Here is a 24,941-nt window from a genome sequence, read left to right on the forward strand (position 1 = left end):
AGAAGTATCTTTGAGTCATTGTATGAGAAAAAATTTTCATTTATCAATTCAAAAGTATTTTTCATACGAATAAATGCTTTTGAATTGATATCGGACAGTGTTAAATTTATTCATTATAAATTTTTCTTTTCACTTGATACTTAGAGGGTAATATATTTACATGAATGTTAAGAACTATTTTTAAAGATAGCGTTTCTATGTTTTCTAGAAAAGAAGGCAGAATTTTCTAGTTATAGGTCGATAATATAGGGCAAAGGAATATATTTTATTTGTAATTTTAGCAAAAAACTTAATTTTGTACTTCATCTTACTTCTAACTTGCAAAGATCAAAATTCAATCAAACAGAAGATAATGTCATATAATTCCACCTATTTTGTTTAAATAGTATACTTTTTTGTAATTTCGTCCTTTAAGAAATTAAAATAGAAAGGAAAAATGATTGAATAGTAAAAGGTATAGAAATCTTGTTCTTTCAAGAAATTTTTAGATGCTATTTTCAGATCTGATTAGTATTTTTAAAGATCGTAATTCGGAGTAGCTAAAGATATTGAAATAAGATAAATGCAAATAAATACATTAGATATCTGGGTGAATATTTATTTTTGGGTTAAATATAAACGAGACTGTTAAAAAGATCTTTTTTTTCCTGAAATATTTTTTACTAAAATGCCACCAATGTAATTTTTTTTATATATTCTCATTAATATATGGATACGCTTTCCAACCTGTTGCAATTTTTTTTAATTCCTCTATGATATAAAAAAGTATCCAGATGGACTCAAATGATTCTACATAATTTTATAAATATCTTCCAATCCTAACATTTCTATCAGGGAATTAAATAAATTGGAAGTGCTTGTCCTTGACTTACGATGGACGAATGTTGTCTAGTGATTTTTGTGTGTGCGTATGCTGCACTATAGTTTGAATATTTGTTTTGTTCGGGAGATGAAGAACATTGCGGACGGAATGGAATGTCTTTTGATCCTATATGCTTGCTGCCTTAGCTTTCATCAAAAATTTACAATAGCATATTGCATGGCTTGTTCGTCGTCCAAGAAGAAAACCAACAAGCATCGCCAACATAAAAAAATTTCAGTAGATAACCAAGTGTTTGCTTTTTTATTCAGCATTTTAATTCTTTTGTATATCATTCCATTATGGACTGCTTTGTCTCAAGATTGCAATGATGCAGATTTAATAGAAGGTTGAAATTCGAGTCAGAAAAGCTTAAATATTGATTCAAATGCCTTTGACAGATTTCTGTTCTTAAAATTTCTTATTTGTATTCAAATTTCAAAGTACCAATATGGAATGAGAATTTGCGAATTTTCAACTTATTCTGAAATGATAAATTGTACACTTCCATAATTATGTCCACTTTATCATTGATTTTCTGAACTATTTATCATTCTTCAAGAATAAGTTCATGAATTTGTAGAATTATAATTTCATTTGTATTTGCTCACAGAAATTTCCAACTGCTTAACAGTCGTTTCTAAACATTTCGCACCAGCTGTATTTTAGATCTTTAGAGGCCATCGCTACCGAACTAGGCATTCAACAAGCGGAAAATTTTAGTAGGTTGGACATTTTCATTTGAAAAAAATTCGGTTTGATTAATTTACTGGTGATGGCATTTAGAAACTAATAAATGTGAATATGAAGATTAAAATTATACCAAATGATTTTTTAACTTTCAAACACCATATCATGGTCATTGTAGCAGCATGCATTAAAATCTTTCTGCTGCTATTTAAAAAGGTTTCGTTTATAATTAATTTATTCTCAAAGAAATTGAAAATCTTTAGATGATGAATTCAGATTTTATTTTTATTTAAATAATCCAAAATATTTCTAACATTAGAATAATCTTTGTATTCATTGACTGAAGTGTAATTTACATATTACTGAACACATTGTAGAATGGATATTACGACATGCTAATGTACTATATACACTACATTTAATCATTATATTACATTATTACTAGTCAGATACATAAGAATATTTTTTTCATTTTATATTTGCTCCAAAAGATGATGAATCTGCATTAAAACATGAAAGTTCAATTGCAAATGTAACAAAAGCCTCATCGTAATTTTGCTAACAGAATAATTTCATAAAATTTATTTTTTCTTTTATATTTTGTAAACTTTACGGATAGAAAGGTTTTTCCAATCATTCGTATTCCAATTAATGCTCGTGATGATTATTTTAAAACAAAATAAGAAATTTGATACTTGAAAGTATGATATATTATCGAGTTGAAATGCTGTATATTAATGACGTGTGAACGTGATTTTGAGGAGACAATGCATTAAATTAAACCAACTTTTAAAATCCACTATCTTTTGGATTGATTATTAAGCCTCGTGATAGATACAGCTACACACGCAAACGATTCGATAACGGTTATCGGTTAGATAAATACACTATTTCTATTTCTTATTCTATTTTATACGCTATAAATAAAGGTATTCTTCAATTTAATAAGCATGGAATGAAACATATAAAATAATTTATTTGAAATATTAAAGAAAAAACAAATTATTGTTTGCTCTTTATTTTATTTGATAAATTAAAAATTATTATTAACCTATAATAAGATCTAAATTGTTATTGGAATAAGTCAAAATAATATATTTTTTAATCTTTTGTTAATTTTTTAATATTTTTAATGATGTAAATACAACAATCTTCATTAAAGGAAATTTTATTTTATATCAAAAGAATTAAAAATGGTTCACTGAGATATAAGAAAATGAAACATCATTTGTGTGTGAAATATTAAAGTTCAGTGTTGAAAGTAGAAGATGTAGGAATATAAAAATAGCGATTTTACTACTAGAAATCATATTTAATAAAAATATTTACTAAGATTTCTGCTATGCTTTCACTCCAATCGAATTAATGCAATTAAACAATCCAATAAAATATTACCAGTTCCTCACTTTTTTTTATAATTTCTACAATGTTAAATTAATTCCTATTTTGAAGTGAGGAGATAAATTAATTGGAACAAAATCGGAGAATGTGCAATAATTCTCTTAAGTTGATCAAAAAATTGTCGACTTTTAAATTAATTGTAATTCAACATGAGACTGAGAGACTATAAAACAATCTTAATGCAATTCATTGTAAATGTGGGTTACCTTAATTAATAACGCAGAATTCGGGAAATATTGCTAAATAAAATGATGTATCGTAAGTGCTCAGTTAACCAAGATTCTATCAACAGAGGTCTCCGTTAATTGAACCTGTATAAAATAGAGCTGTGTCTTTTGTTTTTTAAATAAATTTATAGAATTGTTCAGAAAAGGATGTCAAAGTCTGCAAGGGAGTTAAGTTTCATAACGCAGGGAATTGTAAAAGATCATTATCGGAAATTATTTTTTTATAAAGAAATTATTTAGAGAAAAAAAAAATACAAGCACAATTCCATTCGTGAACACTTCACTAGTGATGTTACAGAATTCAATGATTCATGTAAAATGACAATGCGAGTGGATCGAATAAATAAATTTATCTTATCAAATTGTACTAGGTATCAGAAGCTGCCCATTAAATAACATATGCTGGTTAAATTTTCATCAGAATTTTCATATTCCACAAAAGCCTCAACATTTTACTTCTTAAAAATCATATGCTTATTGATCATAGTTTTAGCTGCAGTTACTACTACTTACATTAATGTTGAGAAGCTCTATAAAGTATGAAATATCTTTAAAAAATAGCAGCAATAACATGGCATTAGAAATTTTTGCGGGAAATCGTACTATGGCCAATCGATTTCTTAGTTTGAGTGTGTATCACTTACTGTTTGATATCCAGTGTCTGCTTTTCATTTCTTTTGTATTTAAGCTTTTAAAATGTTTTATAACATTTATCTAATTAAATTTTGCATTTTATAGTTACTGATTATCGAAATGAGAGTTAAAAATGAGTTAGCTGTATTGTTCTACCAGCATATAGAGATGTATTTAGCTATTGTAATTGAATTAGGACGTGAAAAAAAAAGCTGAGAAACCTACAACCAAAAGTGATTGAAATTTAAGAAGAGATCGTTTAAAAAATAATAATAAAAAAATAGGTGCAAAGCTTCAGCTCCAGTTCTTTATCACGCAAAAAGAATAATAAAAAAAAGCATAAAAAAGCTATTGAAGCTATGTAATTCTTACCCTGGTTTGGAGAAGAAACATTTATATATATATATATATATATATATATATATATATATATATATATATATATATATATATATATATATATATATATATATATATATATATATATATATATATATATATATATATATATATGTTTCTTGATTTTTCACTGAGCAAATGTATTGACTTAAAATTATGCCAGTGTGAGAAATCGCAAGGAATGACAGTACAAAAAAATTATAATTTGTCAGAAATCTGAAAAAATAATGATAATTAATATCCTTGATCTACAAACTGTTCAACAGCTTTAAGAATTCTGCAAGGAAGATGAAAGATTAAGCTTCAGAAACTATATTCGCATTCTGCTGAAATTGGGGAGCTATCTGAAGTTTTAGTTTTTTAAGAGCGTTAACACAGACATCAGAGAGGAAAATGAGAATGCTTGTAGTATCACAGACGTTGTCAATTACAAAAACACTTCAATGTATTTCATTCCCTAAATTTTCATGTAATTAAATAATGTTTATGCAAATAAAAAACAGTTGCATGATTTATTTTCCAGCTAAAATGTCTGCTCAATTGCAAGATCATGTGACAGATATGGAGTAAGGATCGTTCAACCACCATCCTTCCTTCATTGTTAGTTAATGATCTCATCTGTAAAAAAAATAGCTGATGAAAATTTTCCAATAACTAATGATAGAATTAAAATTTAAAGAGAGTCAAATAGAAATTAAGATGTAACTTTCAGAATCAACCGTTGAGGGAAGGTATAGTTCTCTGAATATTTGCTTCGATGTTTGAAAAGTTAAAGCTGTTGTGTTATAAGAAATGGTAAATGGCCATCGAAAGACGAAGAATATGTTTCAGTTCTTCAAACATGTGGTAACGTGTATGTTAAGCATGCGCTTAGGCATTAGGATTAGTACAAAATATCAAAACAGTAATATTGAGTTTCTTCGCTGTCCAAAGCATTGAAACACTGTTGTTGAGAACGATAACATTGCTGTTTATGCAGGTCAAAGTGAAGTCATCATATGCCTTTTCGAAAAGAAAATTAGAAGCTTCCTCAATGGATGATTTGCCAATTTCATTCCAACTGCTGCTGGGGTATTTGATGGAACGTTTACACTGATCAACAACTGGTCCTCATGGATTCTTTCGGCCATTTGGCAGAATATTAAGTAACTGCAAACATTTACAAATTAATAAAACTTTCCTGCTATTGATAAAAAGATGTCTACCATAATTTTAGTATAAACCAAAAATACTAATGAGTTATTATATGGTTGTTCAGACAGAAGACAGAAGCGAATCATTTGGAAACTTTATAGAAATAATAGGTTTTTACTAGGTTCATAATAAAATGTTATGCATAATTATTTTAATTATAAAATTTTATCATATTAATTTTATATAAATGCAATTCTATACTCCTGGAAACTCCCGTTCATCTACATTATTTATGTTTCTCCCGTACCTAAGCAATGACCTCTAACAAAATGTGAATACGAACATTTAGTGAAATGGCTTTTCATAATCAGGAAATATGCTTATTGATATGCTCACTGATAAAATGCGCATATTAAAAAATAAGCTTACGTAGAATTATTTTTGCAAAGGCGAAAAAAACAAACAAACAACAACAACCCTAATAGTCATCTGTTTATAAATAAGTTCCAAAACTCAAAAAAAATCATACTATTTAATAATCATATGAAAGTTTATTTCAGCGTTATAATAATAAATTTTTAAAGAAATTGCTAATTTTATTAAAAAGGACAGTAATAACGAACTGAATTACAGTATACTGTCGCTAAAATTATAGCAAAATATGTGACATTTTTTGAAAACAGTAAAAATTTGAGACAATTGCGAAAAGAAGAGGAAGTACAAAAATTCTGAAAAATTCGACAGCAATAGGCTTGTCAATAGACAGCTCTTGCCATCTAATGCTACTTGGTAAAGAACTATTTAAAAGTCAATACTTTTTCGATCCACCCTTCTGTGCATGTGTTGGTAAATTTCTCATTGTTGAATGGATGAAGATATTTTTTCAAAATACCTTTAAATAATCATGGGAAAGTACAAAGGAAACAACGAAAAGCCGTAACATTCCATAATTCTTTTCTCAAAACCAATTAATGTTTCGAAAATGCTTTCAGAAATTGGATAATTGAAAGAGTTTGTTAAAATATAAATGTATGATAGTGTTCGCTGATATTTTTTAAATTTCAAATGAACAGTTTTGGAAAATGTAATCGAAAGAAAAAAAAGTCGTAATTTAAAATTTAGTCCCTATGTTCTATTTGCCAACGTAATCGAATGTTCAAGTCCTATTATAATGCATTTTGTATTAAATTTTTAAAGCCGTGATTATTTATATTAAAGCAACTACTACTTAATAAATATATCTCTTCTATTTCGTGTATACGGAATTCCATTTTGAATAAAATGGCTTATCTAAAATTTTAGAAACACGAAAAGTACTGACCTTCCATGTGATCGGTTTTACCGACAAGCTGTCTGTAAAAGCTGGATTTCGGTCTATCAGTGACATGCAACACCCTTTACTTCGTGTGCAGAGGTAGAAATGTGTTAGCTCATCTGTTACTTTCTCTTACCTGAATAAATAGCATCGTCGTTTAAAAAAATGAAAATTAATGGCAATAGCAGAAAGCCCTTTATAGGTACAAAATATTTATTTGTTAACTTTATATTGAAACTTTAATGACATACATTTATTTTGGTTAAAAATCAAATATGTGGAATGGAATTTAAATTTTTTTAGTTAGTCATTCATTATCAGTTGAAAATAAACTGGAATATGTATTTTTTAGATTCATAGTATTTTAATATCAATGCGATAAAATTAAATATTTTGATTTACTAAACGACTAGTGTGATTGTTTAATAAAAATAATTTAAGGATAGTTCTTTGAATTTTTTTGATAAAAAGCGAAAGCAATAAAAAATTAGATTTTGTAAGTTCTAAAATTTTTGCTATTAGTTGGTAAAAATTAAAATTGAATTTCAAAATAATATTCTTAAATCTTTCTTTATCATTAATGCCATATTATTCGCAAAACGTATATAATCTTAATAAGTTGACGAAAATTGATGATTTAATAGATAAAATATTTGAGGTTAGTTACAAATCATTTGACTGATATGTATAAAGATAACATGAGATAAATTGAATATTTGAGAATATTTTCAAATTACTGAACATTATACTGAAGATATCATGAGATAATTTGAATATTTGAGAATATTTTCAAATTACTGAACTTTATACTGAAGATATCATGAGATAATTTGAATGTTTTAAAATATTTTCAAATTATTGAACGTTATACTGAAAATATCATGAGATGATTTGAATATTTGAGAATATTTTCAAATTACTGAACATTATACTGAAGATATCATGAGATAATTTGAATATTTGAGAATATTTTCAAATTACTGAACATTAAAAAAAATTTATTTTCAGATTCACTAAATTATTCACGAGTTCCTATATTTCAGTATTATGTTTAAAAAACATTAAAAAAACAAAATAATATTGCATATATAACGAATTCTGGTAGCACTAGTTTTCTTTATGGATCTGATTGAGATGTTAATGTAGAAACATCAACACGTTTGCAATGAGTAACAGTTATTAATTCCAATGATAGAAAAAAAAGAGTATTTATTTTATTTTCTACTTTCCTTTTCTAGATAATCAAAATTTTAAAAAAAATCCTTTTCGTTTAAAAAGACTATTTCTTTACATGTGATAAGCCACCGTCTTGAAATTTCTTCTGCAATTGATCCATTTCATTTTCAAAATTTTGATAGAAAAGAAAAACATATCACCTGGCACTAATTTTTCTTACTTTTAATTTAATGAAAAAACAGATTTAATCACATCAATAAAATTTTATGAATACCTTTATGTTTTCAATGACTTGCACGATCGCTCGGTACGGAAAGATGTGCGTGTGTGTGTGTGTGTTTCGTGGTTCGATACCAATTCAGTTTCAAATTAATTCAGTTCCATTAAGAGAATTCGTGAGAGTAAGGGTATGTTTTGTCAGCTGGAAAAATCACGTGCGAGGCACCAGACTGTCACACAAAAACATAGACAAGATATGTAACAGATGTAATTATATTTCTGAGTTGTTGTTATTTTCCAGTTATATGTTTTCAGAGAGCTTTTGGCATTTTAATACAGGTTTTTATTATTTATTACATAAAGGTCTATGTCTTTCTTAGTATGTGGTTGCATTTTTCTTTTTAATAGAATTGCGTAATACTGACTTTATTATAATATTGACAAAATGAAAGGCATATCAAAGAAGTTAAAAACTAAATATTCCCTTCATCCATTCATTGGCACAACTTCCCAAAATTAATTTATATTATAAATTATGTTACCTAAATATTGTGTAATAATCAAATATTTCGACAAAATTTTGCAATATTGATAACTATTTTTTCTATATCTATGAAATTATTTCTTTATAATATGTTGATATGATGCTCGAATATCTACACGTTTTGTTTTTTTTCTAAAAATGACTCCAAAATTGATAATTTTGTTCAATAAGTTTTATTTTCTAATTCAAATAATATTTCAGATAACCCATCACAACTTTAAAGGGCAAACTAGAAAAACCATTGCATATTTACCTTCTGTTTAAGATATTTAGTAGATTATATCAATTCTTGTAATTAAGTTGTGAATAAATAAAAATTAATGGAATAGTTTAACAAGTACTTGGTAAAGCTTGGTCAGAACTGCTTATACTATTTTTCTATTATTAATTCATATTACAACTTAATAAATTATTTATTTATTTTCGTATAAAATTTAAAGAGCAAGATAAATAAAATAAAAGATGCCAAGGCCTTTAAAATGCAGTTTAAAACTGATATGAAATATGAAAACTTTGAATGACATCTGCATCAGCTGCCATCTGTTTTCGTTATCAGTATCTGTGAACTTTGTCCTTTTCAATCTTTACGAGATTATTTAGGAAAATAAAGCATTAAAGATCATTAAGAAACATTCTGTGATAGGCAAGGTTAATGACTTTAGAACAACTCCGCTGAATAATTCCTTTATATTTTAAAGTTTCTTCGTGTCAATTTTCAGAAATGCTGTACAGGATTGTCCCATTAAAAAGCAGAATTATTACAAATGTGTATTGTTAGTTTGTGTTAATTGAAACATGATATGTAGATTTAGTTTTGGTATGTTCTGTAATTGTTTTCGATGTGAACTCATGAGCATGCTGATAGGCATCATGCTTCTGTTGACCATTTCAATTTGTAATGAATTTACTGGATTTTCGGACAGTTGTATGCATACAAAGAAAATATGTAAGTCAAAAAACATAAACAAGCCTTTGTTATATTAGATTTTTATTAAATTACATATATTACTAAGTTTCAACATATCTGTTTCATAAGAAGAAGAAAACAAATATATATCCCTATAAATTCATCTCATTCACTGAGAGTAACCTTTGACAATATCTTATATAATGCTAATAATCTTTCAATTAAGCTTCAGAAAATATAAACTTATTAATCTTGTTTCAACAAACAAGAAAATAATTCTGCATTTATTTTTAAATTATAATGAACGAAAAACTATCCCAGTGAAATAAAAGGCATTCTAAAATAAGTGTGAAAATATTTCACCAAGGATAAAAAATCTTGTTACTTTATTCTAATGGATACCACTGCATAACTTCTGTATCTTTGAATTTTTCGAGAAATTTGGCATTGAGCCTTTCGTTTTGTTTTGACGAGAAATGATTTTTCCAATCTCCAACAATTCCTTTCCTAACAAATTCAATTTCTGGAAGATCTTCTGGAAGCTTCAAAGCTTTTGTAAATTCATCAATATACTGAAGTCCTGTATATAAATGTGTTCCCTCTTTTTCTACTTCGCACATATCAGAGTAGCTTTCCTTCATATATTGGAATCCACTGAAATGTACGATGTTATTCAAGATATTATTATCTTTCTCAATTGCTTCTATGTATTCCTCTCCCAGGAACTTAGAAAGCCTCAAGATGATATCTTTTATATCCTTCTTCATGTCTTCATAGGTGGTGTAGAACACATTCGGGTCGTTTCGATGTGGGTACCAATCCAGCAAGTGGTCAAAATAATCGTTGTATTCTACCTCACCAGCCATGAAAAGTTCAAAGAAATCATCGAATTCTCCATCCCAGTAACCAAAACCTGGAATATTTCTTGTGTGGTAATAAAACGAGACGCAGCAGTCTTTGGGATTTCGAGCGACAAAAACGTACTTGGCGTCAGGGGAATAAGGCATATGAGAGTAAGAAAAATGTGTTTTGAATGCTCCTGGTCTTGGCATTTTGTCGATACTCTCCTGTCCAAGCATATCTATATAAGGTGCGCATTGTAAGAAATCCGATGGATGATCCAACTCTTTGCCTTTACGAAAGATGTACATGGCAACGTTCTGCATCCATGTAGTGCCACATTTAGGATACGTACAGATAAAAACATCGCCACGTTCAGGCTTGTATTCCAAAGCTTCCTTGAAGCAATTAGGAGAGAACATCTCCGGATAAAGTATGCCATTCATTTTTACATATCGTGGTCTTTTCTTTATTTCTGCCATGATCAGGTTTTCTATGCTAGCTAGTCTAGAATTAATAAAAACAATGATTATAAAATTTAAGAAATTGTTTCAGTGAATAAGATACCAAATTTAATTTTTTGTTGAACTTTCCACCTGGATAAAAATCACATTTTTGTGAAGAAATATTTGTTTTTAAATAATAATTTTTTAATTATCTGTTTTTTTTATTTGAGTAATCTATTTTTAAATGCATTATTTAATAACAGAGTCATGGCAACTAATGTATCTAATATGCAACAATAAACCAGCATACTACGTTGAACTTTATTACTTGTCAGTCAGATTAGTTTCTCTGCAAAATTTACTAAACTGCTAACCAACTGCACTTCTTTTTACGCTTATAAAACCCTAAACATTAAATTACTTCATCCGGAGCATGGACCATATTTTTATTTTTTAAATTCTACCAAACTATTAATGGGGATAGAATTGTGGGTATCGACATAGTTACTGGCATTTTTCTTTCACAGGTAATTTTGCAACCTTCTTTAAGCTGAGACTTGCTATCTTCATCAAAATGGAAAAGATTTTTTGCCTTTTGAAATCAATAACGAAGAAGATTTCTTGGACTATTTTTCTACAAAATATTTATCATTATCTTCATTATTATTTTGATTTTGTTTTTAGAGCATTATTTTGTGTTCTTACATTTTTTTAAAGTATAGGAACCAAATAAGCCGATCCTATTGCTTTCACTGGAGCAATAGCTCATTGGATTTTAAATTATTTCTTTTGTCATCAAATAATCAATTATTGTTTTTCTCATTATTCGAGGAATACTTGCTCTCAAAATTTCTCTGAAATTTTAATTAGTCTAGAATTTTCGCCTCTTCGTAAATCTTATTTTACAGTTTTCATTATCATAATATCTAGTAAGAGGCTATTTTATTAAGCTAATAGCATTATTTCAAACATGTGAATTGAACTTTCCAAGATATTGAATTAAAAAAATGTTATTATTCTGAAATTATTCTATATGCCATATATATTTTGTCCGGTGGTTAAGAATCTTGAGTGCAGGCACTCTGTGACACATACCTCAATTTGGCAAATCGTCCCTGCATATTATTTTTTCTTTTTGTTAAAAAAACAATAACGTCATAACTGTAATTTTGCTTTAACATAAAGCAAAGTAATTATTAATTATTAATACAATAAAGTTACTCACTATTAAAATGTTAATGGAACTCCTATAACTTATCGAATAAAATTTGTCATACAGTAGACTCCCGATTATCCGCGGACGGGTTATCCGCGCCTGCCGCACAAATTTTTTTTGACTGATTTTTTCAAAAAGGTGCAGTTTTACAGTTATGCTTTTGTAATTACATAATACATTACAGTATTAAAACAGTACATATGTATTAATTTTTCTTGTATCCTTGACGCCTCTCGTAAATACAAAGCACTTTTCTGTTTTCATTAACAAAATGCATTTTAGGTTAGTTTTGAGTGATATACTAAAATATTAAGCGTTAGTTAAACATTTCCTGCTATTTATTTTACGTTTTATTGTACATAAAACGATTTTTCAAAGTTGGAATGACTGTTTTCTCTTTTGCTATACCCGTTTTTAGCTTTTTTCTGATTATCCGCGATTTTTGTTATCCGCGGCGGCCGCGCCACCCAATTCCGCGGATAATCGGGAGTGTACTGTACTTAAGAATCTTATCTTTGTATTTTAAAAAAATGCATCTGTTCAAATAAGAATATATGCCTCCAAACAAAAAAGAATATAGGTCTTTTTACGCTGGCGCTCTGCAGGGCAGATAATTGGACGTAGAGATAATATTTGGCCCACGCATACTTAGGAGAGTTCGAGTGTATATCTTAAAATGATTTTTAAAAAAAATTTCTATTATAATTTTAATTAAATAAAGGTGAAGAAAAATTGATTTTCACATTATCTGAAAATTAAAGAGAATTAATATAGTATCAGTTTAATTTCTCTTACAATTTTTTTTCTCTAATTTCGATAAATTTTTAAATATATATTTTAGATATATTTATTCTTAAACAAAACTTTTTTATTGTTAATTTAAATTGTAAATTTAAATCTTTCGATTTAATACGACACTGGATTTTTTTCTATTCTTGATAACTGGCATAGAAATTTGCTCTTTATGACATATTGATTGGTTTTCTTTTTAAAACCTAATTTTAATAAATTTTTTGATTTATTTTAATTTTATGATAGTTGCAGATATGGACTAATTTCAAATTAAGTAATCATCAAAATGTTTTATAATTTATAGCATTCATTTATTTCAAGCACTATTGCTTTTTTCCTAAAAATTTATAATTATTCTTTGAGCTTGAAATATTGCTTTCTAATGTAATTTCAATTTGTTGAACCAATAAAGAGAAAATTGCTGAAGATATTACAAAATTATGAAACATTTTCGTTATTGTCTATATAAAAACTTCAACACTGAAAAATTTAACTATTCACTTTTATATTTTATGAATATGTTTCAATTCAACAGATTATTGGATTAGTTGAAGTTTAATCATTTCCCTTTTCATATTAATACTCAAGTCTAAATTGAGACATCAGATAGAAAGGACTAGTTCAATAAAAAAAGCGGATGATAAGAATTCAAAGATGTCAATCAAAATTTGAAATTAAAAAATACTTTGCTGATTGAACCATTTAGATCAAGTTATAAATGAAAAATATTTTTCCCCGCACAATAATTTCGTAGAAAGAGTTTACCATTACAGTTAGCGTTTAAGAAAGGAAATTTCCATATCGTGGATGCCCTTGTCTCCCAAAAAAAGAGTAAGTATTTATTTTATTTCTAAGCCTTAATTTCCTTATCCTAGATGTACATTTCCTATCATAAGGTGGGAATTTATATTGCATTTTGGCTTCTTAGGAAGTTAATAATAAGAAATTTATAAAAGTATATTTTTATATGGTCCCTATAGTATTAAAATGCCAATAAGTAAAAATGTTTTTTTTTCTAAGCATTTATTTATGAAAACAAAAGTTACAAGCTTCCATCTAAAATTTGTCGAGATCTTAAAAGGCAAATTCGTTGACTTGGACCAATTTTTCACATCTCAGAATAGTATTAGAGTGTGTTTTCCGTTGTATATTTTCTGTGATAATATACATATCACAGTAAGTTATTAAAAAGGCAGAATTAGAAAATAGTATTTCATTTATGAACTCTTATTAATTTTTTTTTAAAAAATCGCCAAATAAAGCATTAATTGTATTGTTTACAAACTTTGTTGGAAATCTATGCATAGATGTATTTTTCTAATAATAACATTTGCACATACGTTTATCGTACGTTTGGTGCAGTATGGTCAAATATGGCTTTGTCGCTGTTAAATCCCACAATCCAATCCAATCCAATCCTTGCACAAACGTGCAGATGTATTACGATTGCATACAGCATAAATCATCAGGATTTCAAAATATTCCTTGTTAAAATCCATAATTTCTTAAGAATCGCCCACAAAATTGAGAGAAGAGAACGGGTTTTTTTTTCTTGTTCGGAACTGCATACTTCTCTAAGCTAACTTAAATGTTCAGATTTTAAAGTCTTTTTTCCCTTCTTTATTAAACTCCCGGGGGGGGGGCACTTCGAAATGAGGATGAGATGCTTCCGGTATGGTAATTGGACCTCGCCATCCTGGAATGTACACAAAAAGGTGGGGTATCTGGTTCCTCCCATTGATAATGGGACGTACTTCCTTCGGGAAGGCTTCTACCGTGACCGGTGATGGCCCTTAGGACTCAACCACAGTTCTCGCCAGTGTTGCTGTTGCAGCGGTCCGGTCATTCAGTTTTCGTTATCCGTGTGCCCTCGGGCGGGTCGGAGAATCAGTGATATGAACTTCCCTTCTTTATTAAGTCGATGTTGCAACTATTGAATGATGTGACAAATAAATGATGATGAATCAAAGTGACCAACAGTATGCATGGTTAAAAACCTTTCTTTCAAGTCAAGATGGCTGAGTGCTGTATTGCTAAATATTTATATGTGGCAGTTTTATCCTACATTGAATAAATATGCATTTCTAAAATAATTTTTCCATCTAATTGTGTACTAAGACCTCTAAATCTAGTAAGAAACACTTTTGACACTTTTCAATATGAGAGCAGTATAAAAATGTAATTTTTAAAACTTTTTAATATCAACTTCTACTGAAGCCAAAGAGTTTTCATACAATTGCCTACCTTATTTAATGAAACTTCGTAAAGGGAATTATAAGTTTAGGTGCAATATATAAGGAAATAAACCCTTGTTCCACTTTTCTGAGACACTCTGTATATACATCTCATAATTATAAACAAAATAACGGAATATTTTACACAGAACAAAGATAGTGAAATAAAATAAACTTACTATAAAACAAAGCTTTTCTGGTGGAAGATCCGTACAATTACAAAGGAAGGAAAATGGTTGACAATGCGGCAAAAGGCGACTAAATTCTATAAGAAATTAATTTTTACAATGATTCAATTGCACGACATTCATTGTTCAAGTCACGATGTCTGACGGAAGACACAAGTCATTCAAAATTATTGGAAAAGTGAAGGCAGATACCATTACTTAAAAAAGTTTCCGAAATAGGGATGTTTATCTTAAAAGACCTATTTAAAAAAAAAGTTTCCGAAATAGGAATGTTTATCTTAAAAAAAAAAGTTCGTAGATTACCTCAGAGAGTTCATGTTAGAAAGTGATGTATTCTATTGAGTTTGAAAAAATGTGCTCTCATAAGTGATCATGATTTTTGATAAGCAATACTGTTACACTCGGAAGAAGAAATCTAGCGATTTATTACTATAAAACAATCAGAAATCCTTACTGTGCATATTTTTGAAGCTGAAATCTTACAGCAATTTGTACGATAAATTATTTCTTTCCATGAAACACTATTTATTTGTCACGTTCTTTTTCATTTTAATTAATATTTTATATTCGGAAATACTGAATCGTAATTTAAATTTTGCCATTATATTAATTGTGATCCAGTAATATATATAATTTTCTAGAAGCGCATTTAAAGATTCATTTCATCGCTTGAATAAAAGCCATGTATTTTGTTATCTCAAAGACAGAATCCGGATGCTATTTAGTTAATGGAATAGGCAGAATATACAAAAATTAGCATATCTGTATGCCGCTAATAAAACAATGAGTTTGTATTGAAAATGTACCGTTTACCACTATTCTCAAGTTATAGAAGGTAAAAAAAGTGAACATAGAATTTATTATAATAATGTCAAGGCAAAAAAAAAAGAGTTCATATGTTAGAAAATGGAAGAACTCTTAATACTATTTCTATCACGATTTTGTTTAACCTATTTTGACCAAAATGTGTCTTTCAATACTTTTCATTTGCAAGCAAATAACTACCTATCTGTCGGGTTAAATGAAGTTGATATCGGTGTCATTTTATCTTTCCCTAAGTACAGAAACCATTCTCAATATATTTGCTTTTACTTTTGGATACCAGGAAAAATTTTATACAAAATTTATCTGGATTATTTGGATATACTGGGTGAACTGACATCTAACTTTCGTTGGGAAAAATTTGTTCATCCACTGTGATAGATATGGCTTGCTTATAAAAGCTTTGACTGTTTTCGACAAATGTATTCCATACTCTTGATGCCAAAACAAATTTATTCTTCCATTTTTTTACTTCCGTGTAATTTTTTTAATTCATAAAAGACGATGCCTTAACATTTCTTTTTTATTTGTTCATATGCAACGCGTACATATAAAACACTTATAAAAGCCTTTAATTTATCTTGCCGTAAACTCCATTTTTTCCCTAGAGGTTTTTATGCTTTTATTTTCGTGTATTTTATAATGTATTTCAACAGATACATCTTTGAAAATGATACAGGTGGTCTGCTAAGAGATGAACTTGTTTCGATTTATTCCCAAACTTCACTATCGTCTTCAGAATCTTTTCATTCTCTTCCGTTCTCTACTTGTATTAACATTATCTTCCTCTTCATTAGTGCTTGATGAGTAATTTTCGTAATCGATATCGAATTCGTGATCATTTTCGAAAGAATATTCAGCAACTCATATTCACTTTTAGAATGTGAGTGTGCATGAATTTCAAAGCCTTCTTCACTTAATATTATTCATTTTTTTTACAGTAACTCTTTCTTCCTGGAAATTTAAGACATCCTTAGAATAAGAAGCAAAGCAAAACAACAAAAGGTTATTTATGTTTTTTTATAAAAAAGTATGAAAAATAGAAATAATTACCAATATTACAGTTTTACTATTTACATAACTGTATTGCTGATTTCAACTATATATTTTCAACTTTTTCATGAATGAAAACCAAATTCATACAGTACTCACTATCAGAATTGAAGAACAAAACGCGATTTTTTAGAATTGATTACAATAATGATTTGTATTAACAATGCAGTATGGCGGAAAAGAAGTGAAAATCAAAGTCGTGTAGCAATCCTTGTATTTTCCACTACAGTTGAAATTGCGATTTATTAATCTGATTCTAAATTGATATGATGTTGCAAAATAGTATTGATATTTTTTTGTAAATTAGACGCTATTATAAAATTATTTAGCTGTCCAAAGATGGCTCATGATAAAGATAAATACATCATAAGTACATTTTTAGATCCAGGATGAACTGGAGGAAAATGATATCTCTGAATTAAATTAACAACTATTGTACGAAAAGGAAAAAAAATAAGGAAATAACACTTTTTATTGAAATAGTGTTTTTTATAGAAAATCTTGGTGCCGCTATAATCCGCAAAATGATCAAAAGAAAAAAAGATAAAAATCAACAGGGAATATTTTTGAATTTTTTTTTTAATTTCCAAGCGGGAAGGGATTGATATACGCAATAATGATTTAATATCAATAGACTGTACTTACAGATTTGTTCATTTAATTCTTCAAAGCAATTTTTTTCATGTTAGAATTTCTCTTCTTTTATTAATGATTGAAGTTTTTAACTACATTTTAGGACAACAATAGCCTAGAGTTTATTGTTAATGCATAACTTTGATTTCGCTGAATGCTCTATCTATTGGTTGACAAATCGTGCATATACTGTTATTCAATTACAGATATTGTGGTCTTTCATTACATTTTTCTAAATAGATTACAGATGGGAATAATTGATTCCTGAGAAACTTGTTAATAATACGATTCTCTAGTAATTATGATTAACTAATAACTGTGATAATAGCAAATTTTAAAACTGGTTTAAATAAAATTACATGGAAAGCAAGAACGAACTTCATCATATTGAAAACTTCTCACCCATATCTGTGGAACCCCCAATAGTAATAAGTTGAAACTAAGCAAACTTTTTTTTTGTGCAAATAAATTCTTTTGTTCTATTTCCCAAACTTTAGAAATAGGAGCTGTGTAGAACAACAGATATTTATTAACAATCGAATACATTTTCTGAAATCCTGTTAGTAATTTTATTAATTTTTAATTTTTAAAGAGTTTTAATAATTATCAAAACATTTATTGAAGCAAAAAATTCATTAACATTAACATTGCTGAAAGGCATTATAATCTATAATATATCTGCTATAGGGATATATTATGTAATATATAAAATGTCGCTAAAGTATAATGTATCTTTATAAAATTATATATAAAAAATAAGAAAAAAATTCATGCTACTTCTACTTCGTCCGATGAAATTCAGAAAAATAAGCACATTCCGAATTTTATAATATAAAATTCGAACGAATGTCACTAGAACGTTATTTAAGCTTATAAAGGAATTACGAATATAAAATTATCATTTCAAACATTATTTTTTTTAATAATAACAATACAAAATTTTATCATTCACACTTTATCAGAAAAAAACCTTTCTGCTACGGTCAAATTTAATTCAAGCAATAAAATCAAAAAAAAAAAAAAAAATGTTCGCATTTATTAGGTTTCAAAAGGTTTTAGAATGAATTATTGAAAACAATTCGCTTGAAGCGATAAAAAAATAAAGAAAAAGGGACAGCTCTTACAAAAGCTATAGAAAATCTAAATGAATTGGAAATAATTTCTAAGAACAATTCTGCACCAATAACAAGACACAAATTTGAAGAATGAAAGCACTTCTGCCCTTTATTAAGTGTCGTTGGAAAAAAATCGTCATGATATTTCTTAGTATTTTGCTATAATTTCAGGTGTTCCCTTAATTTTTTTAAAATTTTATATGCAATAGCATGACATTGTTGGTAGAAAAAGTATAACAAGAACTTAGAAGTTGCTTTTTTATTATTTAATTAATATTTGAATAAAGAGTAGATTTATATTTGGAAACTAAGGCGAAATTCTAAATTTAAGAGTTAAATTCAGTTATTTTTAAATCAGAAAACTATTAATCGAAATCAAAAATTAATTATCAGCAACGGTTTAAGCTTATTAAGAGACATTTGCTGATGTATTTAATTTTACTAAGAAATAACTTTTGTTTTTAAGTAGATACAAATGCTTCTGAAGGAAGAAGGGGGGGGGGCAAACGCTATTTAAAAACAAAGAAAAACGGTAGTATTAATTTCTAAAGGAAAAGAATGAAAAAGGATGTTTTTCATCCTTAATTTCTGGAAGAAAAAAAACATCGCAATTTAGTTGTCTTTTCTTTTACGCCGCAGAAAAAATAGAGGAAAAGAAATCCAATTTTTATTTTTTCTCTATTTTAATATAAAATCTATATATCTCTCATATAAAATCTATTTTCTCTCTCTGTTTTTTGTTTTTCTTGCTATCCGTTTTTAAAATCTGAATCCATTATACGTAGAACAAAAATCTAAATGAATTCTTTAAAATTTATTGTAAGCAGAGTTTGTAATACTTTTTTTTTATTATTCGATTGTAATTCCATGTATTTTCATTGTTTGATGAAATCTTCCCTTTACATATTTTTGCTACAGTTAAAGTTATAATAATAGCCTACATAACTTACGTTTTACCTTTAGAGCTTAAACATAAGTTTAAGCTCTATAGGTTAAAAATCTTAAAGCTCTTTAGCTTAATCTCAAATTAATTCTTAAAGTTGTGGAATTTTTTTTTGTATTATAGTCCTACTTTAAGTTTCCCGCGCTTTTTACTATCATCATAATTTAAATAAATATAATTCTTTAAAGGGTTTGAACTAAAACAATGTATAAATGAAGATCGATATTCGAAATTTCAATATACTTTGATGTCTATACAAATGGATGTGGCATTTGTTCATTAAATTTCAGTCACTTATAATAAATATTAAATAACTTAATGAATTTATTTATAGATATTAATGTATTTTTAAGATTATCAGTTAATTATGGATGCTTAAAATACGTTAATGAATATATTTGATTTTTTTGCATGGTCTAAATGTTTCATTCAGTTAAAAAAACAATATATACAGTAAAAATCCTTTTTCCAGCTTTCAAAAAATTGGCTTAAAATGATGTATGAATAAAAGATGCAAAAATCGAAATTTTAATAAAGAATGATTATTACACATTTAATGCTACAGATGCAAATTATCAAAAAAGTAATAGTTTTAAAGTATTTAAAGAGAGTTGTAGTATTTCATTACAAAGTACTGAAAATAAAATCAAAATTTAAAATTGATTAAAATTTTAAACTTATAATAAAGTAAAAAAAAAATATCTTTATTATTTAATCAGGCATTCCTTATTTTATAAAAATTATGAGTATGCAGATTTTTATTAAAAATATATTTAATCCTGTGGTTTATCTGCAAGGATAATTATGTTGAAAGTTTTTTTTTAACTTTAAAAATTCAGAATTTTTTTAAACTGAAGCTGATTAACTTTCTTGAGGTTGTCTGGTAACACTTAAGATTTTGTTATGCTCACTAAAATAGAATTTTTTTTTCGAGCGATAAATTGCCAATTCTGGCAGCTTCATTTGCAACCATAAAAATGAATTGCGGGCATTTCTTTAGCGAAACTTTTTTCCCCTCATTAAATAAAATAGCGACTGTTTCGAGAATTGGCGACAAGAACAGTATAATTCAATTTGAAACAAATGTAATTAAGTTAAATAACATTTAACTTAATTTCGAAGATTTATGTTTAGAGTTTCCAAAAATCATTTTCCTGATAATTTAGTTTTTATTGTTTTTCTTGGCGAAGTTGATTGACGAAGAAAACGTTTTAAACGCATTCACCAAAAAATATCTATTGAATGATCCGATTGAATAAAAGCTTTATTGAGTCTTGCTTTAATCTATAAAGCGGCAAGTTTCATTGTTTTGACAAATTGATGTATCTGTTAAATATACTTTTAATTGATGTTAACTCAAGAAGATAAGAATTATCAAATAGCTATTCAATCGTCTTAAATATGGAACTAAAAAATTTTAGGAGCTAGAAGTCAGACTTCTGCCCTCGGGTGCTCAGGGGTCTTTATCCTCAGAAGTTACTGCACCTCCTTTCCGTGATAACGTGGACACGACATCATCATCATGGAACTAAAAATACAGATGTTGTTCACTTTGAGTTGAAATAAAAAAAAAAAAAGAGATGCTAAAATAAAATTTTAATTTGATTTTACACATATTTTTAAAAAAAAACTGTTTAAATTTGTGTAATTTTTTTTCATAGACTTGGTTTTGGGAATCCGTTTAATTATTTAAATAATATTATAAATTTTTAAGTGTACTTGCTCAGAATCTGGTCTGGCTTAAAATCCGGATTCCATTAGATAAAATAACGACGGACCAGTGTTGCCTTTTTCTAAATTATTTATTGACATCACACAAGACAACACAAAACATTAATATAGATGACAGTAAATTTTGTTATTGTGGGTTTCGTTTCATTCTTTAGCACCGAGATTATCCACGTCAGTTATTGCCGAAATCCCGACGGCGTCTCCCCGGGTTTCCCCTTGTTTACACTCATGATCACATGACCGGTTGGGGGCGCGCATGCGCCAACAGAATCTACTTGTAGAATTGCGTCAGGCATTTTTTAAAACAATATTTATTGCTTCTTGACATTTGTCTATTTAAAACTAAAGTAAAGTTTTTTTTTTCTTTCACGAGGACGAGGTAAAGAAGAGTTTCCTCCATTGGAAGTTTGTGTAATTTTAATTTTGTAGTATTTGACTATTTGATATGCAGAAATAAATGTGAAATAAAAAATAAACCCAACCGGCTAAGAACATGTGAAAATTAGAATCAATTTTGATAAACTGTTCTCTACTTACTAAGAATATGCAGATTTAAAATCTAGAAGAAAAGAAAAGCCAATGAAGTTATTTTATCCACGTCTTTTTCTATATCAATACAGGATGGGTTATTTTGTGTTTGCAGATGTGTAAAGATGTATTTTGGACACCTTTATTTTTTTTTCTCTTGGGTCTAAATTTCAATAAAGATTTACAATTTCGGTTACGAGACCACAACCAAATTTCATTCATCTAGCTTGTAATGCTTTTGAGTTATAGCGTTTTAACATCCACGAATAGATAGGCCGACATGCAGTAAACCCGTTTATGAACCTTCGCCAAAATATGATGCACATCAATAATCTTTAACAGTAAAGCTTTACGCCAAATTCCATTCTTCTAGTTCTCTACATTTTTCAGTTATTGTACTTACATGCACACGAGTAGACAGAGAAGCACAATTCATCCAAAATTTGATAAAAGTCTAAAAATTTGGTGTCATGTCCACAAACAAAAATTCATTCGACTTTTTTTTTTGCTTACAGTATTTACAGGCATATATCAAATCAACATAGTTAAAAAAAATGTGATTTTTGTATTCAAGATCCAAAATTTATATAAATTTATTGAAATCTCAACGTTCAGTTTCTTTTTGTTTAGTACAATATTTTCTACCTGTATTGCTTATATTTGAGAAAAAAGAATCCTTCTCTTAGAATCTTCCTTGCATTCTTAAACTGCATTTTGCACTCCATGGTAATAGCACCAAGACTTTAAACTGAGTAGAAAATTGATGGCATTCTGGAAAGAAATCCCTTGGTCTAGGCCCATTTACATCCATTTGGTCATATGGGGGAAGAGGGTATTGGACCAACAGGTAAAACTTCCTAAATTGCTGTGCACTATTACTTTTTTTTAAAATTTTTTTTATCATTTTTGAGAGCTCGCATGGTAAAAATACCACATAATATAGCGACAAATTAATTACTCTTAGACTATCCTCTGGACACCTTACACTCCATTTCAATACACAACAACTAGTGAAACAAAAAGACAGGGTATTGCTATTTTAAACATATATTCAATGGATGTATTGGAATGTAAGAAAACAACATTACAGCTTAAGCAAATGTTTTCCTTTTTCTGGTTATTCACCTGTAACTTTTGACATCAGACGAATAACTGAGCAAACTTAGCAAACTTTACAACAATTTCATATATTCAATTCAATTTCATTTATACTTTCATATATATATATATATATAATAGATTTTTAATCCTGTCGGCTAAATAATATATAATATTATTTTTGGTTTAAGTAGAGTGCAGGTTCGAAACAGTGAAGAGACTTGGTATTTTTAATTACTCTTTTTTCTATTCCGAGTGGCAGGCATGATTATATACAAGAAAACGCAGCACGGCACACACAGAAGTTAAAAAGGGGAAAAAAGGGACGAACAGATGATGACTTGCCTTATATAACATAGGATTTCCGGCCACGCGCCAATTCAATACACGTGTGACCTTTGACACCTTTTGAAGGGTAAAAGTATCACTTTCATTTAATACGTAGTACTGATGACGCATTATTTTTACAACGGGATTAATTAAACATAAAGTGGAATTGGATCACGAAATAAGAGAATATTTTAGAATGAAGTTACGATTGGCTATAAATTAAGATGAAGTGTTGGAAATTAATTTGGATTAAATTAAGAGTTTAAAATATCATTACACACACACACACACACACACACACACACACACACACACACACACACACACACACACACACACACACACATATATATATATATATATATATATATATATATATATATTAATATCTAATTTAATCCAAATTAATTTTTGCCTAATTCGGCCCATGTGAGGGTCATTCTAAAGTGTTATCTTGTTTCCTGATTCCATTTGACTTTTGAAATTTGAAAAAAATTATATAAGATTTGAAATTTGAAATCTCATATTATATAAGATCTCAGAAAAAAATGTTCAATTGGCGTTCGTTCTTCGTTTTTCGCTCTGTGTCGTTGTTCTGTGTGTATTCTTCGCTCCTGCTTGTATATAATGCGTGCTTATGTCAAGAAATCGAAAATCTCTTCAGTCATCAAACCTGCCTTCTGCTTTCAAGAATTATAAGCTTATATATATATAAGCATTATTTTGTTTGAAGCAAAAGGCAGCTTTGAAGACAGTGAAAAGACTTTTTACATTTTTAAATTAATTTTAATATCCCGGGAAAGCATAATTGTTTACAAGAAGGCACGGACATGGCTCGTCCGCCACAGCTTTGCACAAAAGCAAAAGCGGGGAAGAAGAGAGAAATAAATTATCCCTCGTCTTATATAACATGAGATATGGATAGGGAAAATATTTTTTTACCGTGCTAATATATTATTAAGATTCTTATAGGAATTTCTGACGCATGTCAATCACAAGTAAGGGAAACGCAGGGATCTTTTAAAAAGAATGTGCTTACTGGACATTTGTCTATCCCTCCAAACGTAGCGTGAGAATGTGTCGGCGTTTAGCCGATTCAGTAATTTTATAAAACTTCTCTTGAATTATTTAAGTTGAGAAAGTGGAATTAGATCAAGAAATAAGAGAATGAACTTACTATGGGCGAACTTCTAAGATAAAGAGATATAAGATACTATTAAGATAAAACTTTGGAAATTAATTAAATTGAAATTAGAGTTAAAATATCATCACACACACACACACACACACACACACACACACACACACACACACACACACACACACACACACACACACACACACACACACACACACACACACACACACACACATATATATATATATACCGGCTTATTCTCTGTCCTCAGTGAATGTGTCTAGGAGGAACGTCTTAACGGAACTAGCAAAGTGTGGTGGGGCACCATCT

General features: G+C 28.3%; 2 protein-coding genes across 2 annotated transcripts in view; one reads left to right on the forward strand and one right to left on the reverse strand.

The window, feature by feature from the left end:
* LOC129956495 (sulfotransferase ssu-1-like) overlaps positions 1–24,941 on the forward strand; it is a 41,548-nt gene that overhangs the window by 7,993 nt on the left and 8,614 nt on the right. The window lies entirely within an intron of this gene.
* LOC129956573 (sulfotransferase ssu-1-like) lies at positions 9,663–15,515 on the reverse strand. The gene is made up of 2 exons (XM_056068531.1): positions 15,212–15,515; positions 9,663–10,851 (listed from the first exon to the last, which is right to left on the reverse strand). Exon 2 carries the CDS (start codon positions 10,824–10,826, stop codon positions 9,891–9,893), a length of 936 nt encoding a protein of 311 aa, XP_055924506.1. The 5' UTR covers positions 10,827–10,851; positions 15,212–15,515; the 3' UTR covers positions 9,663–9,890.

This window comes from Argiope bruennichi, chromosome 1 (assembly GCF_947563725.1).
Source record: "Argiope bruennichi chromosome 1, qqArgBrue1.1, whole genome shotgun sequence".
Classification (NCBI taxonomy): Eukaryota; Metazoa; Arthropoda; class Arachnida; order Araneae; family Araneidae; genus Argiope; species Argiope bruennichi.